The sequence below is a fragment of the Blastomyces gilchristii genome (genome assembly GCF_000003855.2).
Source record: "Blastomyces gilchristii SLH14081 genomic scaffold supercont1.36, whole genome shotgun sequence".
NCBI classification, from domain to species: Eukaryota; Fungi; Ascomycota; class Eurotiomycetes; order Onygenales; family Ajellomycetaceae; genus Blastomyces; species Blastomyces gilchristii.
Genome location: NW_003101647.1, coordinates 310,778 through 325,661, shown reverse-complemented (window position 1 = coordinate 325,661; position 14,884 = coordinate 310,778). Strand labels below are relative to the sequence as shown.

Below are 14,884 nucleotides of genomic sequence, written 5' to 3'. Positions count from 1 at the left end.
TATGTGATGAAAATTAAGAACATAGGATTGAATATCATTTTGAGCTGCTCATCATGTAAAAGAAATTAACCAATTTTCAAAGCAGAAAAAGAAAAACGAAACAAAAAAAAATTAAAAAAGGGAAACATGACATTATCTCCAACATTCATTACCATTCCCACTATACATGCATATTAAAAAGAAATAAGAAAACAGATATCACCCGAAGTAAAGAAGCCTGCCGAATCAAGAGTACTTCCCCCCCCCTTCTACTCTGTTCTACTATCATAACGTCTAGGTCTACAACCTCATTATCTGTAATACATCTTAGAGCAAGACAAACTCCTCAAAACTTCGACATCGCAATCGCAATAGCCTGCGTATCACTATGGCTAATGCTAACACTAACCTCCTTAACACCCGCCTGCTTCGCTGCAGCAGCAGCATCGCCGTGTAACTAAAATGGCACGAGTCAGTAAACGAGTTTTTTAAGCACATAAGCAAAGAGGTTGTTTATAATAAAAGAATAGAATGGGAACTTACAACAACAACCGGCGCCCCACCCTTCCCGCTTAAAATCTCAATGTCCCTCAACGCCGCTCCAGCCCCCTTCCCCACGACCCCAAGACTCTTAAAAACAGCCTCCTTGGCACTCCAGCGGCCAGCAAACGACGCCTGCGGCGACGGCGTGGCGCGACAATACCGCTGCTCCTCCTCGGTGAAATTGCGCTCGACGAACGTTTCGTTATCGATATTGATGGCCTCGATGCTTTCGACGTCGACACCGACTTTGGAGTTTTCGGTCGCGGTCGCTTTGGCGAGGGTCTCGACCATTTGACGCGTTTGGAGGGTTTGTGCCCTGTCTTCGGATGGTGAGGGTGGTGTGGATGTGTTTTGCTTGCTGTTGGTGGCGGTGGGTTTGACGTTGGGGCCATTATTGCCGCGGGGAGTGGAGACATAGCCCAGGGTATTGGTCTTTTCATTAAGAGCAACCCGGACGTCTGGATTAAGGAATACCTCCGACTCCATCTCATCGGTATACGGCGATTTGTCCTTGGCCACGAACAGACTGTTATTAATAAAGCCGTTATGGAAATACCGGTACGCCTTCTTCTGCCTCGCCTCCACTTTCCTCTTATACCCGTCAAATGTCGCTCTATCAAGCGTTGCGAACAGGTACTTGGGGTGAATGCCGATGGCCTGCGTTCCCTTCTGCCCGAACCCGAACGACGTCACTGAGAATGCCTTGATGCCATCCGTCTGTAGACTCCGGCTTGGATAGACGATATAATCGAACTTCTCCATGACCTTATCGATATTATCCGCATTACGGTTGCCGGGCACAAGACCCGAATTCAACACCTGCAAGGCACCGTTGAACATGAAGCCACCTGCGGCACCCTTGGGATGGCCCGTGAGGTACTTCTGGAAGATGCCCATCATCGCATTGCCCTTCTGGCGACCCAGGTGCCTCATCTGCTGGCAGACAACGTCGCACTCGTTCTTGTCGTTGGCGACGGTGGAGGTGCCGTGGAAGGACGCAACGTCGAGATCATCAATGGTCAAGCCCCAGGTAGCCAGGGCGCCGCGAAGTGGCGCGATGCGCGAGTCTTGTTTCCAGAAGTTGTTACCGAGGCTGAATGCAGCGTCTTTCTCCTGACGGACTGCTTCACGCTTGATGTGCTCGATACGCTCTTGCATGTACTCGTCAGCATTGAAGGGTTCGGTAGTTTGAGCCTTCATCGCTTCGACCTCCTCATTCAGATATAGGAGCTCAGATTCCTGCCATTGTTTGATTTGAGATTTGCGGAGATCGAGCTGGCGACGGCGGTAATTGATATCCAGAAGTGGCGAGGGGAATTTGCCAGCATTCTCCCGGGCGGTTGACAAGACACCCTTTCCAGGAGCTGGGACGGATCTACCAATCTTGTCCGTGGCAGTAGTGGTCAGACCAATGATACCATAGATTGGTACACCCATATCCAACGCAAGCTGCGCGCTCATGATTAGCTGCATACCGCAACCCTGCGACTCCATGAAACCACTACGCGTCGTGGTGGTTGGTCGGGACATTTCTTGGGGCGTTCGGCCATGCGCGAATTCCTTCTCGGCGTTACTGGTAGCCTGCATGTTCGCAAACTCATACGACCCTTCTTCTTGGAAGTCGTCGAAGCCACCCACGAAACACACGCGCGCTTTGCCCTCGACGATAGTCTCGTAACCGATGTCGATGGACTCAACGGCCGTGGCACAAGCACCAACAGGTGTCTTGATAGGACCAGTGGAGGAGAGTAGAAGCATGTTTACCCATGCGCTCATGGTGTTGATAAAGGACTCCTGAAGGATATCCTTTTGCACCGGCTTATCGAGGAAGCGATCCTTGTACATACCTCGTAGAGCGTGCGATCCACCGATACCGGAGCCGATACAGTTACCAACCTCTGAGATATGGACGTATTTGTAGAATTCATAGGGGTCGGTGATACCAGAGGCAAGCAGGGACTCGACAGTGCAGACGAGGACATAGAGAGTAACAGGATCTACTTGGCTAATAATATCATCTGGAATACCATAGTGCTTCGGATTCCACCCAGTGGGAATCTGGCCAGCAACCAAGCGATCGAACTTGAGAGCCTTGGGAATCATGAGGGTAGCACCCTTAAGCAAGCGAACGGTGTACTCCCCTGAATCCGGAATCTCAAAGATCTCCACTTTATCACCATGTTCGCGCCTGAACTCCTCCGCGGTTTCCTTGGACGCCTCAAACGGATCCAGATCCTCCTGCAACACAATCTCCTGCAGCAGCTGTTTTTTCTTCGGATCATACCCGTTGAAAAGCTCCGGCTCAATAAGACGAATACCAGAATGTTCCAGGATATGTTTCTCATACTTCGCCTTGACATCCTTATCATTAACAGGCTCGCCGGTCTTCGCATCGACCCAGCCGGAATATGGCTGGCCCTTGATGAGGCCGTTATGGTTCTTGATAAGTCCCATCAACCATGCCATCTCAATGCACCCTTCGAGTGAGAACTTTCCATAGGCTTCCATCTCCCACCGCGTGCGAGAGTTACCCCACGGCCCAATCTCAGCGAAGCCTGTGACGACAACCACCTTATCCAAGTTCACCATACCCTTAAGATTGGCGTTGAGAGGTTCGATCTCTTGTTTCCAGTCAGGCAGCTTCGGAAATTCAAACTTGATGTTCGCGCGGGGCTCTGTGGTGACCTTCTTATACAATGCCTCGCTATCCTCGCCATTGACAACCTTGTTCTCCAGCGCTGTCTCCTTACTGACAGCTTGGCGGACTGTGCTGGTCTCCTTCACCTCGCTGTGAAGTTTCTTCATCAGCAGATTGAGGTCGGGAAGGAATTGAAGGCCACCGTTGAGGTCGGCAAAGACAGGCTGGATCTGGCACAGGCTGACAATGGCAGGTGCCATGAGACCGAGCAAATTGAATGCCATCTCCTGCTGCGAGAATGTGCGCACGCCAAGTTTTTCGACGCCTTCGGCAATCACGTCGTTGGCGTTCATGAGGCCGGTACAACGCGTCCACCCGATGACAGCACCGCAAATAGTGAGATAATTCGCCCAGCTCTCGGAGTACCAACGGTTGAAAAGCGTTTCCAATCCGAGCTTGGACTCAGAGTAGAGACCATCGTTACCGAAGGTGCCGTGGTTGGGCGAGAGGGGCAAGATAACCTGGGCTGGACGAGTTTCGAACCCGCGCTCGTGCTTCTGGGCCTTGACACAGCCAAGTAGGCGGTAGATGTTGGTCAACATGAGTCTGTGTGCGAGTTCGGATTTCGAGTCAATGCTATCGATCTCCCGTCCATTCTCCGAGATGGCAGCGAAAGGCACAACGTAATCCAGATCCCAGCCGAGTCCATTCTTGGGGTCATAAATGTACTCCACAAGCGCTTCGATATCCTGCTTGCTGCCTTGATTGAACGGGACGACAACAAGCTGAGAACCCCGGGCACCGTAGCGGGTGTACATAGTTTGGTAGTACTCTGTGACTTCCCGAGAGAATCGGCTGGTCGTGACAACAACCTTGGCACCACCGCTGATCATACCCTGCAGAACAGCAGCACCAATTGATCCCGCACCTGCACCTGTCATCAGCGCATTTTTACCATGAAATGTGACGCCGGAACGAGCAGCGGATTCTAGCCCATCGAGGTAGATGCCGGTGAGTTTCTTGCTGTAGTCCCAGCCGTTCGCGCGTTTCTTCTTGAGGTGGAGGAATGGGATGGTCTCTATTTTGCCTGTGCGTCCGTTTCCGTGTCCGTTGACGCTTCCATTCCCGTTGACGGCGTTACCGTTCATGCGAGATTTCGAGCTATTCCGACTGCCCTTCTTCGCATGGCCGTTCTCTTGCGGCATGATCTGGTTCTCGTTCATGGACAGCGCACGCAGAACCTCGCGATATAGAGCATTAAATTGCAACTGCGATGACTTTGAGAGTTTGTGTTGCTTGCGAATGAGCTTATAGACATTCTTTAGGTCGTTTTGTACTTTGGTGCGGTTGCTGTATTCGGAAATGGGTCCGCCCTCCGCCATGGCCTTGACGTAATGCTCAAGTTTCCGGGCGCTGCCTCGGGGAATCTCTGTGTATTTGATGTTCCCGCGTGAGTCAATGATAGTTTGAGGGCCAGTGGGTATCGCAACATCCTTATAGACAGGTTTCTCATTGAGAACCTCCTTACAATTTTCGATGAGCTGCTGGCCAAGTTCCTTTGCGAGTTTATATGTTTCGCCGCGTTCAGTGGGGCAGTTGTCGATATGGTATTGCATGAATTCCAACAGAAGAGGGTTCGATCGATTCATTAGACGAATACATTGGCTGACAATTTCGCGATCCACAACCTTTAGCCGGCCGAAAATGATATCGTAATACATGTTGAGCGCATCCTGTCTCGCCCAGTTCCAGGATGAATCGTATACGCGAGCCTTGAGAGGGTCAAAGGACGGGAATATGCCAGAAGCATATACATCGCCATGCTCAGCATGCCACAGATCCAGTTGCGCCTGGAGAGCAGCCTGAGTTTCCTGGGAGGCTAGGAAAGCTTTATCGCCTGCGCGAAGATCTTTCTTGAGGTATCGCGCAGTAAGTTCGAGCTGCTGCTTGAAGAATGCGCGTTGGTCTTTCGTCAGAGCGTCCAGGGCGGCTGGGTCCATCATCATGCCACCACCTGCACTGCCTCCATCACCACCAGCGGAAGCAGTAGAAAGACTGATACCCGCATTCGCAGCATACTTGTTGGCAACATCGTCCAAGTATGCTTTGGCGTCCGATTCCGAGCCCAATCGCGACGCAGGCTCCATGGTTAAAGCCAGTAGAAGAAGGCCGTCTTGTCGTCCTGATTGCAGTCCCCATCTTGTTTCAAGGTATTTTCTCACAGCAGTAATATTGAAGCCACCGGGCATTTTGGAGGAAACGAGTCTGGCAACGAGTGATGAGGATTGTTTGCCAAGCTGGCCATCAAAAGTAGTCTGGATGGTAGCACCCAGCTCATCCAATGGGGTATCTTCTGGTTTCTCTGGGGTTGAACCGAATTCTTTTCCGAGATCACCCAAAATTTCATTTTGAAGGGTTGATTTACCTATGGGAAATTAGTGTTAGTCAAAAGTGTCAATTGAGACTTGAGGGGTGGATAAGAGAAGGAACGAAAATAAAAGGGAAGTAAGAATGCACCCACCTCCAACAAGATCCTTAATAGCTTTTGTTAGCGGAATATCTGCCAGCGGCTTCTTCAATTTCTGTGCGACAAGCACTCTAACTATATCCAGAGCTGAAACAGGCGCATCCTCAACAGCAGCTGCTGGGCCAGCCGATGGAGCTGGAGCCGCAACTGGAACAGCTACATGAGTGGGAGTAGAGCTAGCAGCTGCAGCAGGAGTGGTAGAAGGAGTATCAGCGGCCACAGGCTGTGGGACATCCTCCACGGGATCAACATCATAATAAATCTCCTTCGCATCTTTGTTATAACACAGGATTTGGCGTTGAACTGAAGTAGCTGCGTCGTAAGCTTCGTACTTTGAGGCAATGGTGCGTCTGGCCATTCCTCCAAGGGTGTCAGCGGGGCCTATTTCAACGATGCGTTCCGTCCGTTTCTCCTGGAGGATGACATCTTGGGTTTCGATCCATCTGACAGGAGAAGCAAATTGGTATGCGAGGAGCTCGACGAGGAGGGTGTGGGCGAGCTCTTGCTCGACTTCGGGGCGCATGTTGATTGATGGTAATTGAGATGGATGAAGGGGAGGAAGAGGAGGGAAGAGAGATTATCGGAGTATAGGATTTATTGCAGGAATTGGAGGGGAAGAGAGATACTGGATACAAATTGGTGGGAGTTTGAGAAAAATAAAATAACTAAGATCGGAAGAAAGAGAAAAACTCCAAGGGCATGTCAAGATAGATAAGGAAGAGGGTGAGCAAGAAAGAGCGGACTACAGTTCCTCTCTGACCAGCAATGAATGAGCCAGGAGAAGAATCCCTCCAGTCAATCTAGAAGTCCGTCAGTGAGTGAGAGGACGAGTGAGAGAGACAGACAAGTCCGGGGTGGGAAGCAGATGGCGGAGGAGAGAGGAGGAAAAATGAAGCCAGCAACCGGCGAAAAAATGACGCCAGGAGATGTTGTGGAAGTTTGTTGTTGGGGAGTTGAGACTGTTGATACCGTATCTGCGTGACAGTACGCAATACGGTACCTGGTTGGGACTGGCGCTAATCCCGGTAGGTGGGTATCGTTACGGGGTTGAAACACCGATCCGAGAACTCGAACCGGGTCGGAGCGCGGCAGATTGGCCCAAGGTATTGTCGCTCTCGTATCGCCGAGTACGGGTTCGGATACGGCGCCGTAACGAAAAGAAAAAAAAAAACGAAAAAGAAATTTTTTTGAAAAAAAAAAAAAAAGTTACCGCATCACATACCAATGTTAATCACCCCTTTGTTCCGGTAAAACAGGTTTTATAAGCATCATCGTCTACACGCAGACCAAGGCTCCAGTACCAAGTTGCCGACATTAAACCCTCCCGTATCAAGAATTATTCAATGAATGAATGATACAAGATGTATTGTCTGTCTCCACATTGGCCACAGCTTGTTGGGAGCTCAGAATCCCGAGCTATTGCAGTGTATCGCGGCGTATCGAAGCGTTTATTGCTCCGTACTGTACTGTTCAACCCGGGCGGCTGGGAACGCTACTGCATGACTAAGCCCAACCCTTTTGCTTTTTTGGGGCGGATTAAGTTACACGCTAAGCCTAATGCGAGCTCTCTGAGTTCAACGCCTCGCTGGGCCTCTGTATTTATCAGTATTTGTGCGTATTTATCAGTGTTTATCGGTTTTTTATCGGTATTGATTACCGCACCTCAAATTTTCCCAATGCGGACAAATGAGCATCAACTCTCCTCAACAACGTCTTCAATTCTGCACCTCCACGTTCTCTTCATCTCTGCACTCCTCTTCTTCCCCCGTACTCTGCACTCCGTACTCCGTTCGCTTCAGTCGCTGTCACTGTTGCTATCCTGGTCCGGACAAAAGGAGGAGTGTTCAACATCATTCAACAGTTACTTCGTCTCATTCTTTTTGACCGCTGCTTATGAATTGAATGCCGCTTCGTGCCCGCGGTGCTCTCCTTTCCTCCCAACATCTCCCCCCCCCCTTTCCCCAATCGTCTCTTCAACATCCTCCTTCCTCTTGTGAAGTTAGGGGACTGTCGCGATCTCTATCTGCCTTGCAACCGCCGTTCATAAAACCTACGGGTAAGGGACCTTATCCTTTTGCAATCTTCAAAAAAATATTCTCTCGATTGACCCGCTTGTCCACAGTGTGCCTCTGTCAACATCATGTACGGCACTTCTACAGGCCCCCAGACGGGCATTAATACTCCACGATCCTCTCAATCTCTCCGCCCTCTCATCCTCTCCCATGGCTCCCTCGAGTTCTCATTCCTAGTCCCCACCTCCCTACATTTCCACGCCCATCAACTCAGGGACTCCTTTTCCGCCTCCCTCCCCGCCCCCACAGATGAATTGGCTCAGGATGACGAGCCTTCCTCCGTGCAAGAGCTTGTCGCAAGATATCTAGGCTATGTTGCCAGCCAGGTAGAGGAAGGCGAGGACGATGCGCAGGGCTCTTATGTCGAAGTATTGAAGCTTATTCTGAACGAATTCGAGCGCGCCTTCATGCGGGGCAACGATGTACATGCCATCGCCTCGACTCTTCCAGGAATCACCGCAAAGAAGCTTCTCGTCGTTCAGTCCTACTATGCAGGTCGTGCGGCGGTAAATCGGCCCACTAAACCACACGATTCTGCTTTGCTACGTGCGGCTGCAGATGGCAATGCACAGCTGTACAGCGTCTTTGGCGGCCAGGGAAACATCGAGGAGTACTTTGATGAGCTCCGGGAAATCTACACTACATACCCTTCCTTCGTAGAGGATCTTATCACATCTTCCGCAGAGCTTCTCCAGTCTCTTACGCGCGACCCGGACGCCATCAAGCTCTACTCAAAAGGCATGGATATTGTACGATGGCTCCGGGATCGCGAGTCACAGCCAGATACCGATTATCTGGTGTCTGCACCCGTCAGTCTTCCCCTGATCGGTCTGGTACAGCTCGCACATTTCGTGACGACATGTAAAGTCATGGGAAAACAGCCTGGCGAAGTCCTGGAGAGGTTCAGCGGGACTACGGGCCATTCCCAGGGCATTGTCACCGCAGCATTGATCTCAACTACGACTACCTGGGAGAGCTTTCACAAGGCCGCCCGAAATGCCTTGACCATGCTCTTCTGGATCGGTATGCGAAGCCAACAAGCATACCCGCGAACCTCGCTTGCCCCATCTATCCTTCAAGATTCAATTGAAAACGGCGAAGGTGTGCCAACACCCATGTTGTCTATTCGAGATCTTGCCCGCTCCGCTGTCCAAGAGCATATCGATGCCACCAACCAACATTTACCTCAAGATCGCCATATCGCCATCTCTCTGGTAAATAGTGCCCGCAATTTTGTGGTGACTGGTCCTCCCATTTCTCTCTACGGTCTAAATCTTCGATTGCGCAAGGTTAAGGCGCCAACCGGATTAGATCAGACTCGTGTGCCGTATACACAGCGCAAAGTCCGTTTTGTCAATCGTTTCCTCCCAATAACCGCCCCCTTCCACAGTCAATATCTCGCTTCTGCTTTCGAACAGATTACGGAAGATCTGGAGGACTTGGTCATCCCATCCAAGTCCCTGCGTATTCCCGTCTACGATACCAATACCGGTGAAGACTTGCGGGACAGAGACGAAGATATCGCCCCAGCTTTAATTCGCATGATTACGAGAGACCCTGTCAACTGGGAGAATGCCACCGTTTTCCCCAAGGCAACTCACGTCCTGGACTTCGGACCAGGAGGCATTTCCGGCCTGGGTGTTTTGACCAACCGCAACAAAGATGGTACTGGCGTGCGCGTTATTCTTGCCGGAGCAATGGATGGCACCAACGCGGAAGTGGGTTACAAACCAGAGCTGTTTGACCGCGACGAGGAACATGCTGTCAAGTATGCTGTGGATTGGGTTAAGGAGCACGGCCCACGGTTAGTCAAAACGTCTGTTGGCCAGACATTTGTGGACACGAAAATGAGCAGGCTGCTTGGTGTGCCTCCCATCATGGTTGCTGGTATGACTCCTACAACTGTCCCCTGGGACTTTGTTGCTGCCACCATGAACGCAGGATATCAAATCGAACTCGGTGGTGGTGGATACTACGACCCTAAAATTATGACGGAAGCTCTTAACAATATTGAGAAGAATATTCCCCCTGGTCGCGGTATCACTGTTAACCTGATCTACGTGAACCCGCAGGCTATGGGCTGGCAAATCCCTCTGATTAGCAAATTGCGCGCTAACGGCGTCCCTATTGAAGGTCTGTCCATTGGTGCGGGTGTCCCATCCATCGAAGTAGCCAACGAGTACATCCAAACTCTCGGCATCAAGCATATTGGTTTCAAGCCTGGTTCAATGGATGCTATCCAGCAGGTGGTCAACATCGCCAGAGCGAACCCTACTTTCCCTGTTATCATGCAGTGGACCGGAGGGCGTGGCGGTGGTCATCATTCCTTTGAGGATTTCCATCAGCCAATCCTGCAGATGTACAGTCGCCTTCGGAGATGCGATAATATCGTTCTGGTTGCTGGTAGCGGGTTTGGCGGGTCTCAAGATACTTATCCCTACCTGACCGGATCCTGGTCGAGACAATTCGGATACCCTCCCATGCCCTTCGATGGATGCCTCTTTGGTAGTCGCATGATGACCGCTAAGGAAGCACACACCTCCAAAGCCGCTAAACAGGCCATTGTTGATGCTGAGGGCGTCGATGATAGCCGCTGGGAAGATACATATAACAAGCCTACCGGCGGTGTCATCACGGTTCGTTCCGAGATGGGCGAACCTATCCACAAGCTAGCCACGCGAGGTGTCCGTTTCTGGCACGAGATGGACCAGAAGATATTCTCCCTGGACAAAGCTAAGCGTCTGCCAGAGCTGAAGAAGCAGCGCGATTATATCATTAAGCGGTTGAATGCTGATTTCCAAAAGGTGTGGTTTGGACGTAACTCGCAGGGCGACACTGTGGATTTGGAAGATATGACATATGCCGAGGTCGTGCATCGCATGGTGGACCTAATGTATGTTAAGCATGAGTCGCGATGGATCGATGACTCTCTGAAACGACTCGCGGGCGATTTTATCCGACGGGTCGAGGAGCGGTTTACTTCAATAGGGGGACAGCCATCGTTGCTACAAACTTACTCGCAGCTCGACACTCCATATCCAGCTGTCGACAACATCCTAAACGCATACCCTGAGGCAGCGTCACAGCTAATTTCTGCACAGGATGTTCAGCACTTCCTCCTCCTCTGCCAGCGCCGCATCCAGAAGCCAGTGCCATTCGTCCCCTCCCTCGACGATAACTTCGAGTTCTGGTTTAAGAAGGACTCCCTCTGGCAATCCGAGGACCTCGAAGCCGTAGTGGGTCGGGACGTGGGCCGCGTATGTATCCTCCAAGGTCCTGTGGCTGCCAAATACTCCACCAAAATCGACGAGCCCGTCAAAGATATTCTCGATGGCATCCACAATGACCATATCAAGGGCCTCATCCAGGACGTCTACGGTGGCGATGAATCCAATGTCCCCGTCGTCGAGTACTTTGGCGGTCAGCTGCTGCTAGAAACCGATGAGGAGCGCGACATCGACGGCCTAACCGTCTCCGAAGACGCAAACAAAATCTCTTATCGTCTCTCTCCTTCAACCTCTGGCAGCCTCCCCGATCTCGACCACTGGTTACATCTGCTCGCGGGCAAGACATTCTCTTGGCGCTATGCTATGTTCACCGCTGAGGTGTTCATTCAGGGCCAGAAGTTCCAGACGAACCCGATGAAGCGTATCCTCGCACCAACTCCAGGCATGTTTGTTGAAATCCAGTATCCCAACGATTCGCGCAAGACCGTCATCAGCGTCCGCGAGCCATCCACCGCCGGCAAACTTGTCAAGACGGTCGAAGTGCGGACGAACGGTGAGCGGGAAATTTCCTTGACCTTGTTTGAAGGGCGGACTGCAGAGGCCGGAGTTGTTCCTCTCTCCTTCCGTTTCACATATCATCCAGAAACAGGGTACGCGCCCATTCGCGAAGTTATGGATGATCGAAATGACCGGATCAAGGAGTTTTATTACCGTGTTTGGTTTGGCGAACGGAATGTTCCCTTCGATACGCCTGCTACTGCAATCTTCGATGGCGGCAAGGCCACTGTTACCAGCCAGGCGATTGCGGATTTCGTGCACGCTGTGGGCAATACCGGCGAGGCGTTTGTAGATCGACCCGGGAAGGAGGTCTTTGCGCCGATGGATTTCGCCATCGTTGTTGGCTGGAAGGCTATCACTAAACCCATTTTCCCTCGCGTCATTGATGGTGATCTGTTGAAGTTGGTGCATCTGTCCAACGGCTTCAGGATGATTCCTGGCGCCGAGCCATTGAAAGTTGGCGATACTCTCGAGACCACTGCCCAAGTTAATGCGGTGATTAATCAAGACTCCGGGAAGATGGTTGAAGTTTGCGGAACGATTAGGAGGGAGGGCAAGCCGATTATGGAGGTAACTAGTCAGTTCCTGTATCGTGGGTCGTATAACGATTATGAGACTACGTTCCAGCGCAAGGAGGAGGTGCCCATGCAGCTCCATCTGGAGTCGACGAAGGACGTCGCTGTGCTGCAATCGAAGGAATGGTTCCGTCTCGATGAGCCTGATGTGGACCTTCTCGGCCAGACCCTCACATTCCGTCTGCAAAGTCTTGTCCGCTTCAAGAACCAAACTATCTTCAGCAGTGTGCAGACAATGGGGCAAGTGCTCCTCGAACTACCCACTAAGGAAGTTATCCAGGTTGCTTCGGTAGAGTACGAAGCCGGCACCTCCCACGGGAACCCAGTTATCGACTATCTCCAACGCCATGGCTCAGCCATCGAGCAACCCGTCCACTTTGAAAACCCGATCCCTCTCAGCGGAAAGACGCCACTTACCCTGCGCGCACCCTCGTCCAATGAAACTTACGCGCGCGTGTCGGGTGATTACAATCCCATTCACGTCTCCCGCGTCTTCTCCAGCTACGCCAACTTACCCGGCACAATCACGCATGGCATGTATACCAGTGCGGCCGTGCGGAGCCTCGTCGAGACATGGGCAGCAGAGAACAACATTGGGCGCGTGCGCAGCTTCCACGCCTCGCTAGTTGGCATGGTGCTGCCAAACGATGACCTCGTTGTCGTCCTCCAGCACGTTGGCATGGTGGCTGGCCGGAAAATCATTAAGGTCGAAGCAAGCAACCAGGCGACGGAAGAAAAGGTTCTGCTCGGTGAAGCCGAAGTCGAACAGCCGGTATCCGCATATGTGTTTACTGGCCAGGGTTCTCAAGAACAAGGAATGGGCATGGACCTGTATAATTCCAGCCCTGTGGCCAAGGAAGTTTGGGACCGCGCCGATAAGCACTTCATCGAGAACTACGGCCTGTCGATCATCAACATTGTCAAGAATAACCCACAGGAGCTCACGATTCACTTCGGTGGACCCCGCGGCAAAATCATCCGTCAAAATTACATGTCCATGACCTTCGAGACGGTCAACGCTGACGGCAGCATTAAATCCGAGAAGATCTTCAAGGATGTGGATGAGAATAGCACCTCGTACACCTACAGGTCACCTACGGGCCTTCTCTCCGCAACGCAATTCACCCAGCCAGCTCTGACGTTGATGGAAAAGGCCAGCTTCGAGGACATGCGGTCGAAGGGCCTAGTGCAGCGCGACAGCAGTTTCGCCGGACACTCCTTGGGCGAGTACTCGGCGCTTGCGGCACTCGCTGACGTGATGCCGATCGAATCTCTTGTGTCTGTTGTGTTCTACCGTGGTCTGACAATGCAAGTCGCCGTCGAGCGAGATGAAACGGGTCGGTCCAATTACTCTATGTGTGCGGTGAATCCGAGCCGAATCTCGAAGACGTTCAACGAGCAGGCGCTGCAGTATGTTGTGGAGAATATTGCGGAGCAGACGGGCTGGTTGTTAGAGATTGTCAATTATAATATTGCGAATATGCAGTATGTTTGTGCCGGAGATGTAAGTTTTTACCCATTCATTCCACCATAGCTTTTTGCATCCCTTCTAACAATATTTCAGCTCCGTGCCCTCGACACCCTCACCAACGTCCTGAACGTCCTCAAAGCCCAAAAGATAGACATCACAACCCTAATGTCCACAATGTCCATCGATGATCTACGCTCCCACCTCGTCGAAATCATCACCTCCTGCTCCCAACTTACCAACTCCAAACCCCAACCCATCGTGCTCGAGCGCGGCTTCGCCACCATCCCGCTCAAGGGCATCGACGTCCCCTTCCACAGCACCTTCCTGCGCTCTGGCGTGAAACCATTCCGATCCTTCCTGCTCAAGAAGATTAACAAGACAACCATTGACCCGAGCAAGTTGATTGGGAAGTATATTCCGAACGTCACTGCGAAGCCGTTTGAGTTGACCAAGGAGTACTTTGAGGATGTGTATAAGTTGACGAATTCGCCGAGGATTGGGGCTGTGCTTGCGAATTGGTCGAAGTATGAAGATGGGGAGAAATAAGTGGTTTCGGGAGAGAAACAATGCATATGGACAGGGAAATTGGCACGGAAGACGTGGAAAATACGTTGGCGTTTATTTAATTTTTTTTTCCCTTTTCTCATGTTTTTTTTTTTTTGTGTTTATGAATGTTTCAGTTGCAATGGTTGTTTATTTGGTTCTTATTCCCAATACTTAATACTCTTCCTAATGGTTTTTTATGTTATGATTATTTTTGAGTTTGATTGTTTTCATTTTACACAGTGCCCTCTTCTCTGTTTGTGATTACCGTTTTGCTAGCTGTGGATTAGATAGATGGAATAGATTTACTGCGTAGATAGGTACGGAGTAGTTGGAAACCCAGTCAACCTTCTTTTGTCATACAATTCATATCTAACTAATCCGATTTTAAAATGGACCGGAAGATAGCTCAGTTTCTCAACGAAACGTGAATGGCAGGAAGGGAAACCGCCCATACACATAACCATAACTCTGATAAAATTTAAGATATAATTGTCCGAAATCGCCAATCTCCAGCCATCTGTCCTGGAATTCAAAGTAAAACCCATAATGACAAAATCATGATATGAAAGGGGCATATATGACAAGCTCTAAATAAAGGCCAGGCCACCCCCCTTATCTTTTCTCTGGAGCATTTCCCTTCCCGTTGCCTTGTATTAATCTCCTGCTTTCTATTTGTATATCTCCATCCCTTTAAGGGCTTACGATCACGATCCGTCAAAATCAAACAATGTCAAAAAAACCCAGACGC

General features: G+C 50.9%; 3 protein-coding genes across 3 annotated transcripts in view; 1 reads left to right on the top strand and 2 right to left on the bottom strand.

Moving 5' to 3' along the window:
- Positions 1 to 325: 325 nt before the first annotated feature.
- Positions 326 to 6,210, bottom strand: BDBG_09190 (fatty acid synthase subunit alpha; the record flags this gene model as incomplete). The annotated part of the gene is made up of 3 exons (XM_002620458.1): positions 326 to 436; positions 523 to 5,585; positions 5,682 to 6,210. 3 exons carry the CDS (start codon positions 6,208 to 6,210, stop codon positions 326 to 328), a joined length of 5,703 nt encoding a protein of 1,900 aa, XP_002620504.1.
- A 1,064-nt stretch (positions 6,211 to 7,274) lies between these two features.
- BDBG_09189 (fatty acid synthase subunit beta) lies at positions 7,275 to 14,884 on the top strand. Its single transcript, XM_002620457.2, has 3 exons — positions 7,275 to 7,743; positions 7,810 to 13,623; positions 13,684 to 14,884. The coding sequence occupies exons 2-3, from the start codon at positions 7,828 to 7,830 to the stop codon at positions 14,134 to 14,136; spliced, it is 6,249 nt and encodes a 2,082-aa protein (XP_002620503.1). The 5' UTR covers positions 7,275 to 7,743; positions 7,810 to 7,827; the 3' UTR covers positions 14,137 to 14,884.
- BDBG_09188 (transcription initiation factor IIF subunit alpha) overlaps positions 14,749 to 14,884 on the bottom strand; it is a gene marked incomplete at its 3' end in the record, with an annotated part of 3,215 nt that continues 3,079 nt past the window's right edge. The window contains exon 4 of the mRNA XM_031723898.1: positions 14,749 to 14,804. Coding sequence (XP_031581266.1) covers positions 14,749 to 14,804 — 56 coding nt within the window. The remainder of the gene's footprint in view (positions 14,805 to 14,884) is intronic.

Bases quoted from the DNA above. Each gene is read 5' to 3' on its own strand.
- BDBG_09189 (XM_002620457.2), top strand. From the start codon at position 7,828: ATGTACGGCACTTCTACAGGCCCCCAGACGGGCATTAATACTCCACGA. The intron at 13,624-13,683 runs GTAAGTTTTTAC...ACAATATTTCAG, and splicing joins AGTATGTTTGTGCCGGAGAT to CTCCGTGCCCTCGACACCCT.